The sequence below is a fragment of the Stegostoma tigrinum genome, chromosome X (genome assembly GCF_030684315.1).
Source record: "Stegostoma tigrinum isolate sSteTig4 chromosome X, sSteTig4.hap1, whole genome shotgun sequence".
Taxonomy (NCBI): Eukaryota; Metazoa; Chordata; class Chondrichthyes; order Orectolobiformes; family Stegostomatidae; genus Stegostoma; species Stegostoma tigrinum.
The window spans coordinates 3,083,611-3,094,793 of NC_081404.1; the positions used below are offsets into that span (position 1 = coordinate 3,083,611).

Sequence of the window (11,183 nt, forward strand, 5' to 3'; positions counted from 1 at the left end):
GCTGCAGCCTACAACAGCCCTCTACACTGTCAACGACACCTCCGACCTTTGTGTCGTCTGCAAACTTGCTGACCCATCCTTCAATTCCCTCGTCCAAGTCATTAATAAAAATTACAAACAGTAGAGGCCCAAGGACAGAGCCCTGTGGAACCCCACTCACCACTGACTTCCAGGCAGAATATTTTCCTTCTACTACCACACGCTGTCTTCTGTTGGCCAGCCAATTCTGTATCCAAGCAGCTAAGTTCCCCTGTATCCCATTCCTCCTGACCTTCTGAATGAGCCTTCCATGGGGAACCTTATCAAATGCCTTACTGAAGTCCATATACACCACATCCACAGCTCGACCCTCATCAACCTTACTAGTCACATCCTCAAAAAACTCGATAAGGTTTGTAAGGCATGACCTACCCCTCACAAAGCCGTGTTGACTGTATTTGATCAAGCCATGCTCTTCCAGATGGTCATAAATCTTATCCCTCAGAATCCTTTCTAACACCTTGCAGACGACAGACGTGAGACTTACCGGTCTATAATTGCCGGGGATTTCCCTATTTCCTTTCTTGAAGAGAGGAATTACATTTGCCTCTCTCCAGTCCTCAGGTACGACTCCAGTGGAGAGCGAGGATGCAAAGATCTTCGCAAGTGGCGAAGCAATTGCATTTCTCGCTTCCCAAAGCAGCCGAGGACAAATCTGATCCGGGCCTGGCGACTTGTCAATCTTAATGTTTGACAAAATTTTCAGTACATCAGCTTCCTCTATCTCTATCCATTCCAGCATGCACACCTGCTCTTCAAAGGTTTCATTCACTACACAGTTCGATTCTTTCGTAAAGACAGAAGCAAAAAACTCATTTAGGGCTTCCCCTACCTCCTCAGGCTCCACACGCAAGTTCCCTATGCTATCCCTGATCGGCCCTACTCTTTCTTTGACCATTCTCTTATTCCTCACGTAAGTGTAAAATGCCTTTGTGTTTTCCCGGATTCCTTCTGCCAAGCCTTTCTCGTGCCCCCTCCTGGCTCTCCTCAGACCATTTTTGAGCTCCTTCCTTGCCTGCATGTAATCCTCTCTAGCTGAACTTGACCCTAGCTTCCTCCACCTTATGTAAGCTACCTTCTTCCTTTTCACTAGAAGCTCCACCGCTCTCGTCATCCAAGGTTCCTTTATCTTACCCCTTCTTGCCTGTCTCAGAGGGACATATTTACTCATCACTCCCAACAACTGTTCCTTAAACCATCTCCACATGTCTATAGTTCCCTTACCATGGAACAACTGCTCCCAGTCCATGCTTCCTAACTCGTGTCTAATCGCATCATAGTTTCCTCTTCCCCAATTAAATATCCTCCCATTCTGCCTAATCCTCTCCTTCTCCATAGCTATGTAGAATGAGAGAGTGTTATGGTCACTATCACCAAAATGCTCTCCCACCACAAGATCTGATACCTGCCCCGGCTCGTTTCCGAGCACCAAGTCTAGAATGGCCTCTCCTCTCGTCGGCCTGTCAACGTACTGCGTTAGGAAACCCTCCTGAACACACCTTACAAAAACAGCTCCATTCAAATCTTCTGCTCGAAGGAGGTTCCAATCAATATTAGGAAAGTTAAAGTCACCCATTACAACAACCCTACTGCGTCCACACTTTTCCAAAATCTGTCGACCTATGCTTTCTACAATCTCCCTGCTGCTATTGGGGGGCCTGTAGTAAACCCCTAACGAGGTGACTACTCCCTTGCTGTTCCTAATTTCCACCCATACTGACTCAGTAGGCAGATCTTCCTCGACAATGGAAGCTTCTGTAGCTGTGATACTCTCTCTGATTAGTAGTGCTACACCCCCTCCTCTTTTTCCCCCCTCCCTATTCTTTAGACAGGCTAGGTATCACACTGTTCTTTGTGGGATCTTGCTGTGCACACATTGGCTGCTGTGTTTCTGACATTACAACGTCTACAGGTAAAAAGTACTTCGGCGGCATTTTAGGGAGATGTAATGGCCTAGTGATATTATTGCTGGACTGTTAATCCAGAGACCCAGGTTATGTCCTGGGGACCTGGGTTCAAATCCATGGCAGATGGTGGAATTTAAACTCAATGAAAATATCTGGAATTAAGGGGCCTAAAGATGACCATGAATTAATTGTTGGGGGATAACCCCATCTGGTTCACTAACACCCTTCAGCGAAGGAAACTGCCATCCTTACCCAGTCTTGCCTACATGTGACTCCAGACCCACAGCAATGTGGTTGGCTCTTAACTGCCCTCTGGACAATTAGAGATGGACAATAAATGCTGCCTCAGTGACACCCTCAGCCCATGAATGAACAAAGGAAAAAGGGGACATTCTTCAGCTTGAACTACCAAAGGTTGGAGGAGCACAGTGAGGCTGGAGATAATGGGCTCAGCCACCCATGGGCTGCCTAGCCAGTGACATCCTCATACTTGGGACATCATGACACTGTGAAAGGTGTGAAGGAAATTCACATTCTTTTTGTCATCTTGATGTTATTTATTTAATCTGTTTGGAATGAATTCTCCCACTCCAACGCCCGCCTCCCCAGCGCCCCCCCCCCCCCACCCTCCACCATCCACCATCCACACTGACCTTACCATCCACAAGTTAATGTCCTCCATCCTTTATAGAAAAGTGAGGTAGCCTAATCCATAAGGCTCTCTGCACATATTTCTGGTGCTGACCCGCGATCAATCTGAGAGAATTGTAGCCTCTCAAGGAACTTGGTTTTGAGGAGAAGTTGGAGCTTTCCTTCCTTATTTCAATCCCCAGCCTGAATCTTTGCTTTGGGGCACCAAGCCAGACACTGAGTCCTATACCTAGCCACCCAAGGGGAAATTTTGGCATTTTAAGGGCCTGGACACCTTCACTTCATTGGCACAGGTTCCCCCATCCAATTAAAGTCAGCAGGCAGGCCCGAAATCTATTGATGTTAAGCGCCACATGTTTGTCATCTCCCACAATGCCAAGCTGCCAAGCGTTAGCGACATGAAGTCTGAAAATCTGGGAATGACACACAACAATAGGAGACCGTTTGGCCCACCATGTTGTCCTGGCTAGGACATCCAGTTAATCCCTCTCCCCTGTTATTAACTGAAGTTATTGTCCAATATTTATTTGAAAGCTATTCTTGAATCATGCCACCCTCAGAATAGGTGCATTCCAGATGGTAGTGCACAAAAAAAATTCTCCCCATTTTGCCTCTGTTTCTTTTGTCAATGACCTTATATCTGTAGCCCGTGGTCATGAATCCTTCCATTGAAACTGCTTCTCATTATTTATTCCCACAAAATCCCTCACAAATTCAAACATCGCTAACAACCTCTGCTCTAAGGAAAACCATCTGAGCTTCCCACATTATCTGATGCCCTTAAGCTCTCTTGAGTGGTGGTGACTGCCTAGTGGTATTATCGCTGGACTGTTAACCTAGCAATTCCCCAATAATGCTCTGGAAGAACCTGGTTTAAATCTGGTTGTAGCAGAATTCATTGAAAAATAAAATCTGAAATTAAGAGTGATCATGAATCCAGTGTTGATTGTTTTGGGGAGAAAACCCCATCTGGTTCACTAATGTCCTTTAGGGCAGGAAACTGCCATCCTTACCTGGTCTGACCTACATGTGACTCCAGGCCCACAGCAATGTGGCTGACTCTTAACTACCCTCTGGGCATTTAGGGATGGGCAATAAATGCTGCCTGGTCAGTGACACCTTAAATTGTGAATGAGTTTTCCAAAAAGAAACTCTGGTGCCATTTTAATAAATCCCATCTGGAACAATAGTCAAACAAATTTGCAAGTAAAACTCTGCAGGACTCCAGCGTGCATCATATTCCTACCTGTGTAGAACTCCCTGTGCTCTCGAGGATATTGCTTGTAGCCAACGAAGCTGAACTTGGGAAACAGGTGAATAGGGAGGAGATGGTATTTGAAATTCCGTGAGCCAAGAGTTCCTACGAAACAATGAGGAAACTAGCTTAGAGCAGTGCTGGCTGGGAACGGAACATAATTTGTCCTCAATGGCCTACAGAAACGTGTCTAACTGGGATTTACGATCAGTGAGGAAAAGGAGAGTGGATTTCCCCTGGGTTTTCACATACTCTATTGCCATAACTTCAGTTAGGGCTCAGCCAGGAATCCCTGCCAACATTTGGCAATGTAATTTGTGCCAAGCTGTCACTGGCAGAGCAGGAGAATCCCTGAGGAAATCAAAGATATAAAGAACAGTTCAGCACAGGAACAGGCCCTTCAGCCCACCAAGCTCGTGCCGACACATGATACCTTTCTAAACCTAAAACCTGTTGCCTCTGCACGGCCCATATCCCTCAATTCTCTGACTGTTCATGTATCTGTCAAGATGCCTCTAAAACGCTGCTATTGTATCTGCCTCCACCCCCTCCTCTAGCAGCACATTCCAGGCACTCACCACCCTCTGTGTAAAAAAACCTGCCTCTCACATCTTTAAACTTACCCCCTTCACCTTAAACCTAGGTCCCCATGTGATTGACATTTCTACCCTGGGCTAAAATACACTGACTATCCATTCTATCCATGCCTCTCATCATTTTGTAAACTTCTATCAGGGTCACCCCCTCATTCCTCAACGTTCAGTTGAAAACAAACCAAGTTTGTCCAATCTCTCCTCCTGGCTGATACTGTCCGAACCAGGAAATATCCTGGTAAACCTTTTCTGTATCCTCTCTAAAGCCTCCACGTCCTTGTAGTCGTGTAGCAACCAGAACTGGACACAATATTCCAAATGTGGTCTCACTGAAGCTCTATACAGCTGTAACACGACTTGCCAGTTTTTATACTCTGTGCCCTGACCGATGAAGGTAAGCATGCCATATGCCCTCTTCTCAACCACCTTATCCACTTGTGTTGTCACTTTCAGGAAACTGTGGACCTGTATGCCTGGATCCCCCTGTATGTTCATGTTACTAAAGGTTCTGCCATTTACTGTATACTTCCCACCTGCATTAGTTCTTCCAAAATGCATCACTATGCATTTCTCCAGATTAAAGTCCATAGGCAGGTTGTCTGCTCAAGTGTCTAGCCTCCCCGACCCGAAACGTCAGCTTTCCTGCTCCTCTGATGCTGCCTGACCTGCTGTGTTCATCCAGCTCCACACGGTGTTATCTCTAGTTTATCTATATCCTGCTGTATCCCCTGGCAATCCCCCTCATTATCTGCAGCTCCCCGACCTTTGTCTAATCAGGCCACCTATAGGTCCCTGCAGAGCATTACTGGTCACAGATCTCCAGTCAGAAAACAGCCTTCCACCACTACTCTCTGTTCTCTATGACTAAGCCAGCTCTGTGGATCTCTTGTGACTTCATCTTCTATATCAGCCTGCCATAAGGGAACTTGCCAAAGGCTTTACTGAAGTACATATCAACACCATCCACGAGCCTGCCCTCATCAATCATCTTTGTCACTTCCTCAAAACCTCCAACAATTTTGTGAGACACAACCTCTTGCACACAAAGCCACATTGCCGATTGTGAATAAGTCCACATTTTTCTAAATCTGAGTGAATCCTAGCTGAGTGGGGCTCACCAGCCTGTAATTCCCCAGACCATCCCTGTTGCACTTCAGCAAAGGCAGAATGTGATCATTAATTCACAGGCAGGTGCAAAATGTTGCTGAGGGCCTGTTGGCTCTATAACTGAGCTACTAATCATAGAATCCCTACAGTGTGGAAACAGGCCATTCAACCCAACAAGTCCACACCAACCCTCCAAAGAGCATCCCACTCAGACCCGTTCCCCTCCCCCTGCATTTCCCAAGGTTAATCCACCCTAACCTGCACATCCCTGGGCACTATGGGGCAATTTCCCACAGCCAATCCCACCCTAAACTGCACATCCTTGGGCACTATGGGACAATTTTCCATGGCCAATCCCACCCTAACCTGCACATCTTTGGGCACTATGGGACAATTTCCCATGGCCAACCCACCCTAACTTGCACATTCCCGGGCACTATGGGACAATTTCCCACGGCCAACCCACCCTAACCTGCACATTCCCGGGCACTACAGGGCAATTTAGCATGGCCAATCCACCTTAACCTGCACATCTTTGGGCCGTGGGAGGAAACCGGAGCACCCGGAGGGAACTCACACAGACACAGGGAGAATGTGTAAACTCCACACAGAGGGTGGAATCGAACCCTGGCGCTGTGAGGCAGCAAAGCTAATCACTGAGCTCCCTTGCTGCCCTAATCTCGAGGCCCATGATAATGTTCTGGAGGTTCAAATTTTACCACTGACGGTGGAATTTAAACGCAATGTAAAAATCAGGGATATAAAGCTAACCTCAGCAATGCTCGTCGTGGTTGCCCCAAAAACTCATGTGGTTCACTAATGGCCTTTCTTGAAGGCAGGAAATCTGCTGTCTTTACCCAGTCTGGTCTATATTTGACATCAGACCCACAGCAAAGTGGTTGACTCTTACATTCTCTCTGAAATGGCTCAGCAAGCCAGTGAATCAAGGAGTTATACCAACATTCCCCGTAAGGCCTGCAACCCTGGGAGCACAGGGAGGAGGACAATGAGGGAATTAACATATTTGAGGTTTTTTTGCTTTGGCTAAGGAAGGGTTCAGGAACAGGAAGAGGCCATTCAGTCCCTCATGGCTATGCTACAATCTACTTAGATCAGTAATTCTGTACTTTAACTCCATTTACATTTAATTCCAAGGCCCTTAAAGACCTTTACCCAAGAGGAAAAAAACCTGTCAATCTTAGTTGTCGAATTTTCAATTGATCCCTAGTGTCAACAGCATTTTGGAGGGAGAGTGTTCCAGATTTTCTCTCCCCTGACTGGCATGTCTCTCCTCTCAAGGTTTCATCCCCCTCTTGACTGACTGCCCCCACCAGACGAAACAGTTTCAGTCTATCTACACTATCAACTCCTTTAAGCATCTAACAGTCACAGAGTCAGACAGCACAAACAGAACCATTGGTTCAACCTGTCCATGCCAGCCAAGTTTCCCAAACTAAACCAGTCCCACTTGCCTGTATTTGGCCTATGTCCCTCTGAACCTTTCTTATCCATGTACTTCATGGAATCATTGAGTCACACAGCACAGAAGCAGACCCTTCAGTCCAACTTGTCCATGCTGACCAGATATCCCAAATTAATCTAGTCCCATTTGCCAGCATTTGTTCCATATCCCTCTTAAACCCTTCCTATCCATGTCCCCATCCAGATGCCTTTTAAATGTTGTAACTGTACCAGCCTCCACCACTTTCTCTGGCAGCTCATTCCACCACCCTCTGTGTGAAAAAGATACCCCTTAGGTCCCTTTTATATCTCTCCCCTCTCACCTTAAACCTACACCCCTCTAGTTTTGACCTCCCCCACCCTGGGAAAAGATCTTGGCTATTCACCCTATCCATGCCCCTCATGATTTTATAAACCTCTATAAGGTCACCCCTCAGCCTCTGACACTTCAGGGAAAAAAGTCCCAGATTATTCAGCCTCTCCCTGTAGCTCCAACCCTCTAGTCTTGGTGACATCCTTGTAAATGTTGTTGCACCTTCTTCAGTTTAATAACATCCATCCTGTAGCAGGGCGACTAGAAGGTACATGGTACTCCAAATGTGGCCACACGAACGTTTTGTGCAACCGTAACATGTGTATTCAATGCTGTGACCAATGAAGGTAAGCATGCCAAATGCCTTCTTCCTCACCCTGTCTAACTATGTCACAACTTTCAAGGAACTATCTATCTACATCCCTCAATCTCCCTGTTCGACAACACTTCCCAGGGCCCTACCATTAATCCTGCCCAGGTTTGTGTTATCAAAATACAACACCTCGCATTTATCTTAATTCAACTCCACCTGCCATTCTTCAGTTCACTGGCCCAGTTGATCAAGATCCTGTTGTAGCCTTCAATAACCTTCTTCACTGCCCACCATATCACAGATTTTGGTGTCATCTACAAACTTACTTATCATGCCTTCTATATTTTGGCCCAATCGTTTCTACAAATGATAAACAACAGTGGGGACCCAGCACCAATCCTTGTGGCACACCGCTGGTCAAAGGCCTCCAGTCCAAATAATAACCCACCACCAACACGCTGTATCCTACCATTAAGCCAATTTTGTCTCCAATTGAAGCACCTCAATTTGGGCACCCCTTTGTCTTCTATATTCTAGGCATCATTTACGCAACTCGTCCTCATAAATTAACCCTTTTAGCACTAGTATCATTCTGGTGAGTATGTGGTACATGCCTTCTACATCCAGTGTTCCAAAAAGCAGGTACCCAGAACTAAACACTGTGACACAAGACGCATGGATCAGAGGCAGGTAGATGAAATTAAGATACAGACTAGGCATGACTTTGTTGGATAGTAGAATGGGCTTGATGGATTGAAATAGTCTCTCCCCGTTTCTACAACAGATAAAGGTTCATCAAACACAATGCGCCTCCGAATGGGTCAGCTGGTGAAGATTGCCCAATGGGTTTAAAACAGACAGGTTTATCTTGATCCCTGGTCTGAAGTGATTCACCTCAGTGCACTGATACCCCAGAGGGGAAATGCCAGGCAGCATCCTTGCTTCAGACTATTGCCCAGCGCTTCCCGCTAGAAAATGTACAAGAACCCACCAAGTGAGGAATGAAGGGGGCTCATTCGTGGTTTGGTGCTACAAACCTGGTTGGGGTCGATCTTGTATTTGTGTTTGTCTGCATAGATCGTAGCCAGTGATACAGACACAGCATAGCCAACAAAGGTAATTGCAATGGTATCTCCGATTATACTCGGGATGCTCTCCAATGCTGGCAACTGGGGAATTGGGAATCTAGGGAGAAAATGAAGAGAAGAGGTTATTTCATTGCCTTCTGAGATAGGCGACTAATAGACAAGTGGCGACTAATAGACACAATAAAGAGGCTTAACACGGTGGCTCTGTGGTTAACATTGCTGCCTCACAGCACCAAGGACCTGGGTTTGATTCCAGCCTCAGGCGACTCTCTGTGTGGAGTTTGCACGTTTTCCTCGTGTCTACGTGGGGGTGCTCCGGTTCCTCCCACAGTCCACAGACATGCAGGTTAGGTGGATTGGCCATGGGAAATTGCCTATAGTATCCAGGGATGTTTGGGTTAGATGTGGGAAAATGCAGGGGTAGGGGGCAATGGGTCTGGGTGGGATGCTCTTCAGAGGGGTAGTGTGGATTTGTCGGGCTGGATGGTCTGTTTCCACACTGTAGGGATTCTATTTGAAAGGTGAATGGAGTTCTCAGTGTTGCCAAAGAGATTCCTTTCATATTCCCTCCTCAGACTTCCTATCCATCACCTCCAGCTAATTCTTTTGTTTCAAAAATTCAACAAGGATTGCCTTCAGTAGCTGGCTGTCAATTGGACATAGAACATAGAACAATACAGCGCAGAACAGGCCCTTTGGCCCTCGATGTTGTGCCGACCTGTGAACTAATCTAAGCTCCTCCCCCTACACTATCCCATCATTATCCACATGCTTAACCAGGGACTGTTTAAATGTCCCTAACGTGGCTGAGTTAACTACTTTAGCAGGCAGGGTGTTCCATGCCCTTACCACTCTCTGAGTAAATAACCTGCCTCTTGCATCTGTCTTAAATCTATCACCCCTCAATTTGAAGCTATGCCCCCTTGTACAAGCTGACGCCATCATCTTCGGAAAAAGACTCTCACTGTCCACCCTATCTAATCCTCTGATCATCTTGTATGTCTCTATTAAATCCCCTCTTAGTCTCCTTCTGTCCAATGAGAACAGACCCAAGTCCCTCAGCCTTTCTTCATAGGTCCTGCACTCCAGACCAGACAACATCCTGGTAAATCTCCTCTGCGCCTTTTCCAATGCTTCCACATCCTTCCTATAATGGGGCGACCAGAACTGTACGCAATATTCCAAGTGAGGCCGCACTAGCGTTTTGTGCAGTTGCAGCATGACATCACGGCTCCGGAACTCAATCCCTCTACCAATAAAACCTAACACACCATAAGCCTTCTTAACAGCACTATCAACCTGGGTGGCAACTGTCAGGGATCTATTTACATGGACACCAAGATCCCTCTGCACATGGTGTATCAGGCACCTGCTAAGTGTCCAGTGCATGATGGACATCAGGCACGGTGTCAAATAAGGTGCTAATTCATCATCCCCCATTTCACGTTGCTGCCCAATACCAACTTCACCCTCAATGGGACCTGTCCTCTTAACATAAGCAAGTTGGCACTGTGTAGTCATTGGTCGGGAGTAAACTGCAAGATTCCGAGAAAGTGCCTCAAGTTTCTGACATTTTCTGCATTCAGATAGATGACCACCACTTTATAAACTGAGGATTCAACTTTATCCCAAACTATCCCAAAAAGAAAACAAAGCCATAGAACTGTGGACGCTGGAAATCAGAAATGAAAACTGAAATTGCTGGGAAAGCTCAGCAGGTCTGGCAGCAGAGAGAAATCAGAGTTAACGATTTAGTTAACACAGTTCTGAGGAAGGATCATTGAACCTGAAACCAGGCTCTTGTTAGGATAAACAAAAATTGCTGGAAAAGCTCAGCAGGTTGGGGAGCATCTATGGAGAGAAATCATGAGTAAACATTTCAGGTCCAATGATCCTTCTTCAGAACTGTGTTAACTAAATCGTTAACTCTGATTTCTCTCAAAAGATGCTCCCCAACCTGCTGAGCTTTTCCAGCAATTTCTGTTTATCCTAACAAGAGCCTGGTTCCTAGATCTTGCCTTTTCTGACTCTCCCAGGTTGCTTTCCCTTCAATTTGTCTGTTTGTTCTGATCGCAGCTGAAGTTAACACAGTGCTTGACAAGTTAGATCCCATACAGAAATCTGGCTCGATAGATAGTAGCTTTACTTCTTTTCAATGCAAACACAAGAGGTGGCCAGTGTACTTATAAAACAAAACATTTCTTAAACAAGGAGACAAAGTAAAAAGCATGAACTACATTATGAAGCAAAATGTTGGGAAGATTTCATTACAGGCTTCAGATTCCCCCTTTTATCCCCAGCAACATCTTTACGAACACTCAAACCTCAGCAAAGGGTCACCACTATCTCCCCAGTCAAATCAGAGAGTCAGTGCAGTTCCTTGCACAGACTCAGCCTGGTAAAATGGCAAGTGTTCTCCTTACAGCAAGTTTCTGTGCATTCACAAGATGCTTTCT

The 11,183-nt window shown here is 46.1% G+C and overlaps 1 protein-coding gene across 2 annotated transcripts in view; it reads right to left on the reverse strand.

Moving 5' to 3' along the window:
* Positions 1-11,183, reverse strand: part of slc26a10 (solute carrier family 26 member 10) — a 141,132-nt gene that overhangs the window by 36,910 nt on the left and 93,039 nt on the right. For both annotated transcript variants that reach the window (XM_059643345.1, XM_059643346.1), the window contains exons 7-8: positions 8,677-8,824; positions 3,844-3,957 (exon numbers count right to left, since the gene is read on the reverse strand). In XM_059643345.1, coding sequence (XP_059499328.1) covers positions 3,844-3,957; positions 8,677-8,824 — 262 coding nt within the window. The remainder of the gene's footprint in view (positions 1-3,843; positions 3,958-8,676; positions 8,825-11,183) is intronic.